The sequence below is a fragment of the Tauraco erythrolophus genome, chromosome 1 (assembly GCF_009769465.1).
Source record: "Tauraco erythrolophus isolate bTauEry1 chromosome 1, bTauEry1.pri, whole genome shotgun sequence".
Taxonomy (NCBI): domain Eukaryota; kingdom Metazoa; phylum Chordata; class Aves; order Musophagiformes; family Musophagidae; genus Tauraco; species Tauraco erythrolophus.
Genome location: NC_141465.1, coordinates 50853052 through 50868529, shown reverse-complemented (window position 1 = coordinate 50868529; position 15478 = coordinate 50853052). Strand labels below are relative to the sequence as shown.

Sequence of the window (15478 nt, the reverse complement as noted above, 5' to 3'; positions counted from 1 at the left end):
ACAGCTGCTCAACTGCAGGCCCCCTGACCATGTTTTCCCCCAGCTTCTCTCCACAAAAGCATGCTTGGTTCTGGTGGTGACACATGGTGATAAGCCGAAAGGTATGAGGAAGCTGTGAGAGAGTCACAGTGCTAAAATGAAGAACTGGAAAAGCGGAGGGTTTAATCTTCGCAAGACCTTCATGAACAGTATAATCGTCCTTGGGCTTTCAGTTCCAGGAACTGGACTAGGGTGATGGATGCTACATCAGTGCTATATAGAGCAAAACCTGGTCTTTTATTTACATAGTGGGCATGGCCGAATTACGAATGAGGAAAACTATGAAGGGAAAGGGGTTGCTTTGTCACATTGCTCAGCCTTATCATACTGGGCTCTTAGTGCAGACAGCTGTCGTTCTGAAAAATTTCTTTCAGCTAAGGTTGACCCTACAGAGCATCTGAATAATTGGTGTCATTTCTGGTCTTATTGGTGCCATGGTTTAACCCCAGCTGGCAACTGAGTGCCACCCAGGCGCTCACTCACTGCTCCCCAGTAGGATGGTGGAGAGAATTGGAAGAGTAAAAGTGAGAAAACTCATGGGTTGAGATAAAGATGGGTTAATAGATAAAGCAAAATCTAAGCATGCAAGCAAAGCAAAACAAGGAATTCATTCGCTACTTTCCATCGGCGGGCAGGTGTTCAGCAATCTCCAGGAGAGCAGGGCTCCGTCACACATAACAATGACTTGAGAAGACAAACATCATCACTCCAAACATCTCCTTCTTCCCTCTTCTTCCCTCAGTTTTATATGCTGAGCATGACGTCACATGGTATGGAATATCCCATTGGCCAGTTTGGGCCAGCTGTTTTGGCGATGCTACTTCTCATTTTCTTGTGCATCTAGTAGAGCACAGGAAGCTGAAAGTCCTTGACTGCTTGGCAACAACAAAAAACGTCAGTGTAGTATCAGTATTGTTCTCATACTAAATCCGAAAAACATCGCACTATACCAGCTACAATGAAGAAAATTAACTCTATCTCAGCCAAAACCAGTGCAATTGGTGGGAGCCATTAAGTTCCCTGACCCCCAAACAACATTAGCAAGGAAGCTCTGCAACATGCAGTAAAAAACGGAGCAATTATTTAAAGAAAGAGAAGGGCAAGAAAATCTTGTTGTGCTTTCTGGACATGATTATGCTGAACGAAAGAGTTTCCAAACACCCTCTTCTGAAAGTACTGCAAAGTAAACAGAGTCAGTGTGCTGACGGGGTTACGGGCTTTTCAGAAGATGTTTTACAAAGTCTGCCTTTGAAAAAAAACAAATCACCACGACTTTTTCATTGGTAACTTGATAATATCAACTCTGAATTTGCAGTGTTTCTGCAGACTTTGTATTCTGTCCTGCAAGTGAAATGATGGGAAAGGTGGCAAATGCTCAGGTAACAGTCTCTATTATGTAGGCTCGTGTGGGATAACTTCTGTTGTTCTGCTTTATTCTGTTTAGGATTACATCGAGATACTAGCTAACAGAAATGGTTCACAGGCTTTATTTAACCAAAGTTGGCATATATCTAGCTGACATATATACCTGAAATAACCATCCAAAACTTCAGTCTTGGTCAAAATGAGAGACTGGCATTTTTAGAGTACATTTCGTTTGACTACAGTATAGGTATCTACCTTCCACTTAGATGCATTTTGTCCTAAAAATGCTTATTCTTATGATTAATTTAAAAAACCCACATGTACACAACACGTTTTCAATTAGATGAGACGAAATCTTCTCAAAAAAAATCAAGGTCTATACTGTTTTACCTGTACACAGTAGTGACTGTGGAGCTTGAAGCGTGGAAATGGTAGTGAAGGAAGCTGGAGATGTGGTATTGTTTGATGAGTTTCTTACCAAAACAGGTGATATAAGCATTTTAGTTGAGCGAATGTACAAAGTTTCATGCTATACTACGATCTGGGAAAAAAACGTAACTGGTAACACTGTTTTTGAGTTTGGTGGAAAAACCTCCCAAAGCAATGGATATGCCTACGATATCATGAAGTGCTCAGTTTTGCAGAACCCAGCTCCTACAAGTGTGTCACTCAGCAATATTTTTAGTTGAAAATTAGTTGTGAAATGTTCTATGCACAGTGCAAAGGAGAAATAAGCACCTGGGAATAAGATGCACACTAGAGCTTGCCAAGTGGAGAGTTTCCTGTGGAGGTAAGTGAGAAATGGCTGAGGAGCTCCTAGAAAAAGGCATTTCATTGGCATGTGAGACATCACAGCAAGAAACTACAGCATCTGGTAGACAAGTGGTTATAACACTCACCTGGAATGTGCAGATCAAATTCACATCTTTTCTGTGCTCATCTTGCTGAGGAAATTGTTCAAGCATCATGAAATGCTCTGTGATAGGGCCTCTCAGTCACTGCATGTGTTTGGGACACAGAGTCACAGAATGGCTTTGTATTCCACTCCTTAACATTTGCACCTAGAAAGACTCTGTTCCCAGTCCCCAAATCAATGTATTTTTCATAAAAGGTAGAACAGCTTCAGCAGGAGTGGTTGAGAGAGGTCCACTTCAGCTCAGTCTATGATCTGGTAGGTGTGACCATTTCCTAGTTGAAGGAAGACATAGGTTAAAGTCAGCTAAAGCAGACAGAGACCCTAAAATCCACTGAAACTTTGCATTGTTGCATGCTTTAGATACCAAAGTGCTGATCTAAAAACCTGAGTGCTCACTTTAGGACTTTTTGGGAAATGTGTAACAAGTGAGGCGCTCCTAGACTTGGTGTGATAGATCTATGTCATTTTCTATGCATAGGGGTTGTTAGAAAAAAGCCTGACTTCAGAAAATTGCATGAGTTTTTAGGCTTTTAGCAGCATAATTCTGTACATACTGGGGATACATAAATAAAAATACATAAAGTGATTTGAAAACAAAGGGGTCAGCTTTTCCATTTATTTATTTTTAATGTGTTGTTGGAAGCAATTGCTTTCTGTTTTCTCATTTAAAGTTGCGCCACGGTATGGCAATGGCTAAACAATAAAACAAGCTACGTACCTGCCAAGTATATAGTGATCCTCTGATTCCAGCCCAGCAGGCTGGAATTAAAATAATCCAGCTGGCTCAGCAATTGTGTGGATGCCATTTATGGCAACACTGTGTAAGTGGCTGGAAGGCTAACTCAGGGCTTCCTTTATTATTTTCCCCTCCGTGCTTTAAACCCACTAGGACAGGATTTGCACAGTCAGAAATGCTGATTCTTGTGGCTTCAGCTCCCTGCATTGTGCTGTCTCTGGCAGCACAGTCCAGCTGTTTATGCATGTCTAATACATCTCCTAAGGACACTGGTAAAGGAAAACAAGCTGCCCTTCAAGGAAGGTAAAAACAATCTAAACTCAGTTGCATTTTACAGAAATTACAGTGACTCCATTCCTACTGCGCCTCAGCCTGTGGCACAGAGTGTCTGGGACATTGTCAAGTTTTCACTGGGTTTCACAGCTGCTCAGTAAAAATGTAACTTGTAAAATTATTTCATGTGTGGGAGAAATGCATACCTGCTGTGTATCTAATTGAAAGGCACAGATTCATAGTGTTATCTTAGCCTGCTAAAGCCTCCTCCTTCATTGTAACCTGTGCATGTTGTATTGTGGGCATTACAGTGTGGAGTTGCAGTATAGGTTCAGCTACATAAATATATGTTCCCATGAGTCAGGCCGAATAACAGTACTTGGCTCCTCTGAAATGTTCTGCTCTGTGTTCAGAGTCTGCAGAACAGAGCTGCGTATCCTTTTTGCCAGGCTTTAAATGCCCGTTTCTCTGCTCATATTGCTTGCTGGAGCACATAGTGTAGTATATTTCATTTGACATTACCAACAAATGTTCTATAGATTTTGAAAAGTGAAGTTATTCAAGCACATGGTAAACAGGAGCAAAATCTACTGAAATAGGTGCACTTCATCATGAAATGGTAGCTATGACTATAAGAGGAAAGTCATTATGAATAGTGTGCACAAAGGGTAGAGGTGGAGTTTTCCAAGGTGGAGGCAAAGGGTCCTAAACTTTATGCACAACATATCTTTTTCTTCTATGTTTTGACTGCATTTAAATGTTTGGCCTGCAGGGTACTATTCAGACACAAAATACCTTTGATTATAACTTTTCATTTTGCTTATCTTGATTCAGTTGCATAGTGGTGCCATTTAAGGTGATCTTGGGTATCTCAGACATCTCCAGAGGACTGGCTAGTCTGATCCTAGAGATTTGTGCTCTGCAGGATTAACAAATGAAGGCTAGGTACCTAATGTGGCAGTACATGTTGTTTTTATTTAGACAACTGAGTAAACCTCATGTGTCTATGCTTAGACAGTGGTTCTAACCTCCTTTTTACAGACGTGAAGATGAAGCAGCACTATTTGGGTGTTATTCATCTCTTCCCAGAGAAGACATCTAAAACAGTTCAGATGTATCCTAGAAATGCCTTTTCTTCATTCCTTGATTTATTTATATCAAAGGACTTTAGGCAACTAGCTCATATGTACTTTGTAGACATTAAAAGTCAGATGATTTTAATTCCACCCTGGATATAATACTAGATAAACAAAAGAGACAACCTGCTGTTGCCTAATCATAAGATCTTTGCTTAAAAACTGCAAGACAAGGAAAGGCAGACACCAAATACTGCTATGGAGAGCAATGTACCTTTGATATGTGAAGAGTGTTAGCTCATTAATCGGCTACTGTTTGGCCCACTGTGTGGGTAATATGATAAAAATCTTGTGGCATAGCAGTGCTGTAATACATCTGATTTTATTGTGGACCAGTCAATTCAAATGAGAATAGACTTACTAGAACACAAGTATCTGGTATCCGAGTGTTTGTAGTAGATAATCTCTATGAAGATTAATTTTTCTTATAGAGTTGTTGGATAAAGGTGGTCAAGAAACTAGGATTGACTATTTAATAACATATATGTTAATGAAGTCATATCAACCAATAGGAGACAGTGCCCTGAGTTTATTTTGAGGTTATGGATATCAAATATAGCTAACTAATTCATATCATAACTGGTTCATAAAAGACGAAAAAAGATAACTATAAACTTTCTAGAGCTGTTTTTAAATAGGTATCATATCTTGCCCTGTATTCCTATTCTTTTTGATAAGCTGTAACTGTGACTATAAGAGCACTCGTATTTCGTTAGTGTTATTAATCCTGATTCTTTTCCTAAAGGCAGCAGCTCATGATTTGTGTATTCGTTGTGAGCCCGCATTTGCTTTAATAGTTGGTTTATTTATTTGTTATAATCCAATAAACTAGCAAACTAAAACACAAAACAAGAAAAACCTCACCTCACTGAACAACTGAAACTCCTGCTGTGCACAAATGTATTTATTTTTTCACGTCAATATCTTCAGATTATGAAGAAGTTTGAAACGTAACATGCTGTTCCCTATTTCTTTCTAGGTCTCCTATGTAAAAGCTATCGACATCTGGATGGCTGTGTGCCTTCTCTTTGTCTTTGCTGCATTACTGGAATATGCAGCAGTCAACTTTGTTTCACGACAGCACAAAGAGTTTCTGAGACTTCGAAGAAGGCAAAGAAGACAGAACAAGGTACGGCTGCTCTTTACTTGGAGTGGCTGAGTCTGCTCTGACAGCATGCTGCTGTGCAGTTTGATTTCTCACCTCAGTTCTTATTGCCCTTGCAGGAGAGTCTCATTCTAAAGTTTCCTTTTGAGTGATTTCCTCCCTGATACAGAACTGATAATTGACTGCTGGGTTTATTTGCAGTTTATGAAATTATCTATAGTTGTTGATAGATAGGTCACTGATTCCGAGAATTTTATTCTCTTCTTGCAACTGCTGAGACAGCTGTACCTTTACCTGTGAAATTAGATTTTCTTCTAATCCCCAAATATTACACTATTATGTAGCACTCACTAGCAGATAAGGAATAGTTGGAAGCAATGACATAGATAGTATACCAATATAATTTCCTTGACATCATCCAGACTTGCTGACATCAGCACGTGCTTGAGACCTGTCTTTTCTAGTGCCACCCTAGCTAGCTATGATAAAATGGGTAGCCCATTGCAGAGTGATTGGCAGTTCTACACTCACTTCTAAACCACCAGTGACTGGGGTCTTTCCCAGTTGAAACCAATAAACATGGTCACTATAAAAAAGAGAAGGATTAAGACAATTTCCTCTCTACATTTTACTATTTCATAGTTTGTTACTGATGGCTAGCTTCAAATTTTTAACAAAGTGACCATTTGTGAGTATCATTATCACATTTTACACCAGTGACTGAAATGTAGAAGAAAGGCTTGTTTTTAACCTGAATGTCATTCTAGAAATATTTTTAGGAAGTCTGTCCATCCTTTCTGGTTTTTAATTTGGTAAATGAAAAGACAAGAATAGACATTAAATTGAATTTTAGTTCAGTTATGATCATTCTCACACTATAAAAGCTTCATCCTACCTATATCTGTGTCACTGTTTTTCAATATCAGTAGAAACATTTAGGTTTATGCTGTATATATGCATTTGCAAGGTGAAGTAAATATTTGCTTGAGCTGCGTGAGTGCTTCAAGGCACAAATAATGGTTTCCTTTACAAGAGGGATGACAACAATGGCACAGGGCATTTTTGTTTTGACAGGCCTGTCTAATAAATGTTCTGTAGCTAATGTAATATTTGATGGATGCTCTGGGAAGCAATCCAGTGCTGTACTCAGGTTTAATATTATTGTCAGGTGAATTGAGATTCCCGTTAAGATTAGATTACAGGAGAAAGCAGAAATGCTTGCCCATCTGCAGGCACACAAGTCAGATGCACTCCTACCGAAAGTCTTTGTTTCCAAAAACAGCATGGCAGCAGAAGAAGCTGCTGTATGGAGTCTGTAATTTCAGTTTTGTATACAAAGTCTTTGGAGATGAACAAGTAGGCTAGATGCCACCATTGGTAAGTAACAACATCCAGTGGCATCACTCAAAAATTATGAGGTTTTGGTCCATGGACATCGTCCTTCATCTGCTGTGGGAGTGATTATTCTAGTGACTATTAAAAGAAAGTTATTTAAAACCAAACCTCCAGAAGACTTGTTTAACCTAAGCAATTGGTACACAGATTCTTTGCAAAATGGGTAATGTCCTGATTAAATACAATGAAATAGTCTGCTGGAGTAAGAGACACCTATCCACTTGGACAGGCTTGCTTTCACTTTTCCTATGAATATGGCTGCATGAATTTCAAAATAGGGAATAATGTTACTAAGGCCATTTCTTTAGGAGGTGTTTTCTGCATCTCTTTACTTGAGTTTGTCTCTCACAATTTTCTCGGTTTATTTTACCTTGAAAGTGACTCACATTGTTTTGCATGATGGTCTTATCTAACTGAGCCATTCTTCTCTTTGCGTGTTGTGTATGTGTGTCGTTGTGTTACTGCTGTGCTATTCTCATTCTTGCTGCTGCTATCTATGCTGGGACTCTGGGGACAGGCACAGACTATGACTGTTGGGAATGAAAGCGTCGAGTCCGTGCGGCGCATGAATGGCTTGCGGAGCAAAGAGTCATCAGCTTACGGGACAGTGAATCAGATCGGCAATTCAAGTTTGAGGGTAAAACTGCAGTGAGAAAGAGAAAGCAAGAGAGAGTTTTATTATGTGCAACGATGTCATAAATCAACAAGACGGATGATTTTGATGGCATCACTAGTAGTCTCTTGTATTCTCTTTGCTAAATGTCCCCACAAAACACACAGTACTGTCCCCAGCATGAACAGCAGTTTCATGTACATTCTTGTGGCCTATCCTTATGCTTGCTTTTTTCCATGGTTGGCTCGTGCCACCCCCATTCCAAACCTCCCAAGGAAAGTGCATGTATATTCTGTAGCCTGATCTTGTAGGAGGGACAGGAGCACAGGAAATGCCTTGAGACAGTAAATCCCACATTGTGTCATCTTTCAGATGAGCACATTCCAACAAAATTTGGTATGTATAATGAAATGCATTTTTATGAGTATGGTATATATTCCTGAATCATCAACCCGCAGTGTTCCTCCTTGTCATATCCTGAGCCCTGCTTCGTAGAGTATTAATAGTTATGAATGAAAAAATGTATTTCATTGGTTTATTTTTATTTGCTTGGAGAAGAGTCATGGGGCTGGAATCTTATACACAATGTAACATGTAGCAGATGAGAAGCAATATGAGAACAACTGATAAATCCAGATTACGGCTGAGATGTGGAGGTAATGAAATCAGTGATGGAGAGAGAAATAAGCTTAGTGTGCAGCTCACTGCTTGATACTGGTGGCTGAGAAATGAAATGTATGCATTTAAATAAAATAGGATTTAAATCTTTCAGGCCATGATTTCACAGAACAAAAACATTGCCTGAGAAGCTTTTGAGCTGTAATGAGCCTCTGACTTTGATTAAGCTCTGTAAAGTTATGTGATTATAAGATGCAGATAATTTCAGTGAATTTTGTACACTTCAAAATCAAAGCAAAAACCACAGTTCACATTACACAGCAAAATTAGGATAGAGAATTTGCAATTCAATAAATTGCTCACCTTCAGAGCTATGATATCAATCAGTAGAAGAGAGACTTCATTTCTGGATACTTTCTATTGTAGAAATAATCATATTTACACATATCCAAAACTGAACATAAAAAATTCAGAGTCTCTAGAAGATATGATCCATATCACTATGTTGCCACTGGAAAGCTGATTCCATACAACTGCAAAACCAGTCCAAGTAAGTACTCAATGTTGTGTGTCTTATTGGTCACAAAGTGCTAGTAGACCAGCTAAGGTTCATGTAAGGCTTGGTTGTCCTCTCTCTAAGGAAAGCCTGCTGAAATCTCTCTTCTGCTTTTGAATATTGTGCATTACATGTACAGTCAGGGCATTTGGCAGAGGGGCCATGTCGCTGCAGTACTTTTGCTGCAGAGTCCTAAGAGCTGGAGCTGCACTGATGTTGATTTTTCCTGGAGAACTCCTGCCACAGAAGTGATGTGCATTTGAGAGGTGAACAGAGGAGATGTACCAAGACAGATTTCTGGAGCATTACTATCATAGCTGCAGCTTGATAGTACTCTGCTCAAGAAAAGGATGTTTATTTGCAGAGGAGAACATAACAACAGAGCTTGTGGTGCCACAAGAAGCCTCACAAGCAGGGAGCTTGACTTGCTGAGGTACTGCTCACTGAACCAAGGGTTTATGGTGAATGCAAATCTAAAAGTCACAGTCGAGAGGAGACAGTGTAAAAGAGGGGTGACTGAGTATCCATACTGTATCATTCAGTGCTAATCTGTGGAGAGAAAAAATCGGTGCTAAATCACGCCTGACCAGGATTCCTGGATTTAGCAGCTAGATCTACAAAACAAGAAGAATACCGTTCTTGGTTTTGTAAGCCTACATCTTTGTCATTACTTTTGTTATTGCTTCTGCTGGGTCTTGTTCTTCTTAGTGCTGCAACCCTCAGAGCATTACATGAAAACACAAGACACCTTAAGAAACCATCAGATCTCTTAAGCCAGAGATCAAACTGGTTAATGTTTCTCTGGCAAAGTCTGGGTTGTATCATTGATGGTCCAGAAATTGTATTTATAGCTGAACCATTGACCTATCATTGGATTAGAAAAGATTTCACTATCAGGATCTGTTGTCATCTTCCATAGAGAATAAATCCCTATGTCCTCAGGTAATCAGTACTTCAACCTGTCTGCCTTGCCCCTGCAATTTCTGTTGGAGGAAGCTCTCGATGTTTGTCCTAAAAATTCGTGTAGTTTTCCTGCTCACAGTGAAACACACTCATCAGTAGCAATATTTCACTGCTGAGAGAAATGATTGCCCATGTAATGTATATCATGAATCTGCTTTTTGCATAGAGAGAGTACAGGCTGCAGAAGCCTTGGGTCTGATGGTACTGAGGATGTAGTACAGTTTCAGTATATTAAAATCTAAATTTGAAGAGTGCCAGATCACCAGAAAGAAAATAACTTATTTTTAAAATATGATTTGCAATAATCAGACAAGATTTGCTTATTTTTCAAAATGATGGGTTTCCAGGGAAGCAGAACAATTCTGTTTACACAGGTTCAATCATCCCTTTTTGAAAACAGTAATTATTATGTTATATGATCAGTAGTCAAAATGACTCACAGTACACTAGCATTCATACCATCATCTCAAAGATGACTTCTTAAATTATATGTCTGATGGTTACCACTGTGACCAAGAACCGGGGTTAAGTTTGGGAAGGTTAGTGTTAAAAGCAATACTTTATAGCTTGAACGAAAACCTGTGCAGCTGGAGGCTGTGGCAGACTTTAATCCCATGTGCAGGGAGCACAGAGCAATACAAATAACAATGCTGCAGCCAGAGGGGTTCACATGCATGCAGATTAGCAAAGGGAGGCACAAACGGTGTTTTCAAATGAAAGACCTGGGACTGACTAATGGTTACAGCAGCAAAGGATAACTCTACTAAGCAAAGATGGCAGCACCCAGTCAAGTTCAGAGGACTGCTGGTCTTTGGATGAAGCTGCCAGTGGCCAGGCGGGTAACCCAAGTGCCCAAAGTCACTGTTATTGTCAAGACAATACAGTATTTCTGTCTTAGGAAAAAATAAAAAAAAAGGAGAAGAGGTACGCATTGAGTAACAGCGATTTTCAACGGCCATCTCTGTCATTCTAATCTTATTGAAATCTACCCCATGCAAGCCTCCCAAACAATTTTCTAAGATTTTCTAGACTTGCCCATTGAAAAAAATCAGCACCTTCAGCCTGACTTTGCCTTTAAAACACTTGGTACTACGGTCCCCGGTGGAAATTTTTGCCTGCTAGCGCCTGTGTGCACCGCACTCGAGGGGATGACGCGCACGCTTCGCGTTATGTAAGGTGCCGCATCATGTGAATAATGGAAGTGCTCAAGGAAAGCCCTTTTTGCTGAGCTATTTTTGGTACTCACCGAGCGAGCTCAAACACACGCGTTTCATTGTGAAAAATAGGAATCCGAGTCTGAATGGCTTTCTCTCTCTCACTCTCGCATGTTGCTTACTTAACGGATTAAAGAGCACATAGCTTCTGCTGTAGATAAACACCCTCAAGATATTGTGGTTACTTTTATTTCTCCAGGGCAATTGCATTAGCACTTTAATGTAACTGCACAGAAAAAATCCAGTAGAAGATAAATAAAGCAAAATGATCATTTAGCTTGAAGTTATAGTCCCGCATGCAACTGCACAGAACAAGTTAAATCACAGACACGATACATTTCAACGTTACCATGTCATCCTGTGACTTCATCTGAATGTCCTTGTCTGTCTTTTTATTGTAAGCATGAATAGGCTAGGAATGGCCCTAGTTAGCATCAGTCAACATATTGTTTATTAAATGGACTTACCACAGTGAGTTTAAACGTTTAAACAGAAGCACCGTTTAAACCGGAAAAACATCTGGATATAAATGCTTAGTCTAGCTCTAGGCACGAGGCACAAGTCTGAAGAGAGACAGGAGTCTCCAAAGAAAGAATAACCTGCAGGAAAAGAAGCAGTTCAGCCGTGGAGGTGATATCCAAGCAACGGACCAAAAATCAATTAAGAGCAGTCTGTCCAGGTGGACAGACTAAGCTTACTGGAAATGCAGGTTTTCCGGTGAAAAGCAAACACAAACAAATAAATAGTGGAAGAGAGAAATTGGTTATTCTAAGGGACTGTTTACAAGTGTTGTGAATGGTGAAATGGAAACTTTTCCCTCCCTTACTGAAGGAGGGAAAGTAAAAAAACTCAGAATGGGTGTATGTATTTAATGTGCTTTACAGCCACAGACAATAGGATGATGGACTATATGGGGTAGATTTTTCACCCCAAACCAAGAAACAGAAGAGAAAAAGGATAGCTACATCTCAAGGGAGAGACCTCTGAAAACCAAATAAAAATTTGGGTATATTAAACATTCTGAATCAAAGACAGACTAATTTATGGAATGTGTCATACCAATTCCTGAGAAAGACCTCCAAATAGCAAATCCCAAATATCTAAACGCTAATTAGAGCTGGTAAAGTACAGGTGTGCAGCTGAAGTAATGGAATCCAGGTACCGGAGCCCAGGCAAAGCCAGGAGGACAAAATCAAGAGAACAAAATTCTTAGTTCTGGGGACAAAAAAAAAAAAAAGGAGGACAGGGAAAAAATGCCTCATCTAGAGGTGGTGAAAAACAAAGAAGTGGAGAACTTGTGGGTAGTTGGTAAGGCTGCAGAATGGTGACTCTTTATATCCACTGCAATGATCAGAGCAGTGCAACACGGAGTACTCATAGGTAATCAAACCGTAGGGACCAGGCAGGGAACTAAAGCAGCATGTAGGACATGATACAGTATAATGACTCATGGAGGCCACCTTGCAAGTACTTTAGCAAACTACTCCTTAATGTTAAATAAGATGTGAACAGGATATAAGCATTGTAAAACTAAGTTTAAAGGCACTACAGAACAGTAATACTACAATATTTCAGATCTGGGATGACAAAATGACTGTATGCTGCACCACCTGGGACAAGTAGGACTGGAAAAGCCAAAAGCGATACTCGATAAAACGGAGTTTTTTGTTTGCTCAGTAACGTTACTTTGCTTTAGAAACGCCAAGTTCTCTCTTGTACCTGTGCTGCACGCAGTGGCTGAAAGTGTCAGCTCTGAACTGACAAGCCTTGGGGACTGAAGTTTGCACTTCACTCGAGTGAGTTTGTCCTGGTAGTTACTCATGAACAGCAGGAAACACACCAGAAATGAACTCTGCAGTTTTCCAGCTCATGAAAGGTGCTCTCCAGCTGGGTGCAAATGTCTCATTTTTTATTATACCTAGGGGAGAGTGCAAACTGAAAATAGGGCAGAGGAAGCTAGAAAGAGCCAGGAAACAGTGTTCTTATTTTTGATGTTTTAAAGCAACAAGAAGTGGCTCTTCAAGAACCACCTGCACAAGCTTTTGTTTTCCAGATTATTTTAGAAAATGGTGATTCTCTTGCTGGATGTGTTCTGGCCCATCTTATTTCGTGGAAAAAAAGGCCAGTTGAATATGTTTTTCATGATAAAAAAATGAAAAAAGGGGACTTCAGGAGAAATATGTTTAACCTAAACTGCCCCTTCCCAAGACTCCAGAAAGAGTGAAAAGCCATTATAGCCCCAAGATTTAGGCTTAGGTTGCACAAGGGGTCAAGGAAATAACTTTGACCCAAAGTTGGCTCCTTTGTTCTTTTGCTGTAGGTGGCTTATCTTTCTTCTTTCCCTGGAGGAAAGGGTCCTTAGTCAGGACCTGCTAAGGCTCTGGTCTCAGGATTTCTCATTGCAGTAATGGTCAGGTCCTCTTCCCAATGGGGAGTGAAGACACCTGGGAGGAGAATAGTTTCTGTTCCCATGTTGCCAGGGGCCCATCACGATGCTTCATATCAGTTCTGAGTTCTGTCTCAAGCTTCCTTTTCAACAGTTGAGTGTTTCAGCATAAATAAATATAAAATAGTATTTCTGCAAGAGAACGAAAGGGTCATGCAGTTAGAGCCAAGCATAATGCAGGCTGAGAATACCAGCACTGCTGTGTCTGTGTATTTCTACCCCGAGTTGCAACTGTGCTCGCTCTGCACACCTCCAGAGCGTAGTACACCAGTTGTATCAAATTACATGGTAAATTGGTGAGATGGGCAAGTGTTCAGCAGGATCCATGAAATGCATATTTACATCTGACCCAATTAATCCCGTTCTCCACAGGGGATCGAAGCTGCTATTTGAATGTAATTAATTGTGAAGCATTCTGTAATGATGTTGTCCAAATGACATTGTGCAAAACCAAATTGTATTAACTAGACTGTTGAAACCTCATGCTTCTCAAGCTCTGAAAAACTTCACGTGTTCTGGTAAAATCCGGTTTTTATAGTTCTTTTAAAAAAGTGGTGCTGAAGCAATGTGTTTCTCTATCTTTTTTTCCAGAGGGAAACAACATTGTTTAGTCATTTCGGTTCAAGTTAACAGCCACTGCTTATGGCGAACTGATCAGTCAGATTCTGATTCTGACAGATTTATTTTGGTTTAATGATCAGACATGTTTATTTCACTTAATCTACTGCTAAAGCAGACGTTTATTTCACTTAATCTACTGCTAAAGCAAGATGCCATTTACTGTAAATATGGATATCTGCACTTGGGTGTTTCTCTTGTTGCCTGTTTTCTGTTTTGTTGATTTGTTTTTTGGTTTTTTTTGTGTTTTTTTTTTTTTGGCAGAGGGTGGAGCTGAAAGTAATATATCTTGCACAAAAGAAGCAATTGACCAACTGGAAGCAGATGGATAGGTGGGGAAGGAGATTTTCTTTGCTACAACATAAGGAGGGGCCTACAGTTAGTTACACTGGAAGGAATAAACACCCTGAAGTGCCACATATTCCAAATGCTTGTTGCTGAGTCTTCTCAGAGTGATCACAAAGATCCATTTCAAGTCAGGAGCATCTGAAAACTCCTTGCCAAGTTACTAAAAATTTATCCACTTCTGCTCTTGTGACTGGACTCTCCTCATGGCATCTCAGAGCTGGCACAGCCCTGGCTCTTCCAACACAACACTTCTTTGCTACACCAGGATCAATGTCGAGGACTTGCTATTGGAAAGCTCAGTTTTCTAGTGGCTAGCTGAATTTATCTGGCATACTGAGCATGCCACAGTGTTTTTAGCTCTTGGATAAACAGGTTGGAAAGGTCAGAAAAGGCTACTGTGGTTGCCTAAACATGTGGAGTAATAGAAGTCCAGAATCCTACCTGTGAATTTCCACATTGAGCGTGTGAGCGATAGCATAGCTCTTCAAATCATTTAACTTCTAACCTGTTTATGTAGTTTCTCACACGGACGCTGTGTGTGCATTAGTACACACACATATATAATTCACTTGCATAAGTGAAAATTATTTTACGAAAGTACCAAGGTTTTAATTTCTCTATGACATGATAACAAGACTCCTAGGAGACATGATGCCTTTGTTTTCATGCCTCATCTCACTCTCTTCAAGCAGTTCTCCATGTAGTTTTCTAAGATAACTCTTTCTGCTAGTTATGTGGAATTGCTCTGCCTGTGACTGACTCATCCATTTTCTGTGAAGGCTTCCCAAGCCTGCTGGTGGCAGAGATTTGCCTTCAGGTGCTCTGTAATCTTCATCTGTCAAAAGAGCAGCTGATTAAGAACGGAAATCACAAACCCTCTTCATTGGAGATTATCTGTTGCACAAACATGAGATCTTGCATGCTGTTCTAGGAAAGCGAGTTGTGCATTCCCACTGCAGGATGTAAAGTCTTACAAGTACCTGCATGCAGCAGCCCTGGTACTCTCTAGCACAAACTTTCAGAGAAATTAATCTCTCTGTTGCCTTTTAACTTATGCCAACTTTTTCTTTCACTTCCATGGAGGGCTCGCTTTGCCAATATGGTTTGTTTCTGTTGTCAAACTGACAGGAAAGAGTT

At 40.0% G+C, this 15478-nt stretch overlaps 1 protein-coding gene across 4 annotated transcripts in view; it reads left to right on the top strand.

The window, feature by feature from the left end:
- Positions 1-15478, top strand: part of GLRA2 (glycine receptor alpha 2) — a 137952-nt gene that overhangs the window by 103252 nt on the left and 19222 nt on the right. For 2 of the 4 annotated variants that reach the window (XM_086609299.1, XM_086609293.1), the window contains exon 8: positions 5445-5594. In XM_086609299.1, coding sequence (XP_086465425.1) covers positions 5445-5594 — 150 coding nt within the window. Of the gene's footprint in view, positions 1-5444; positions 5595-7482; positions 7603-7950; positions 7975-15478 lie in introns of all 4 variants that reach the window. The other 2 variants (XM_086609280.1, XM_086609286.1) reach the window with 2 other exon arrangements.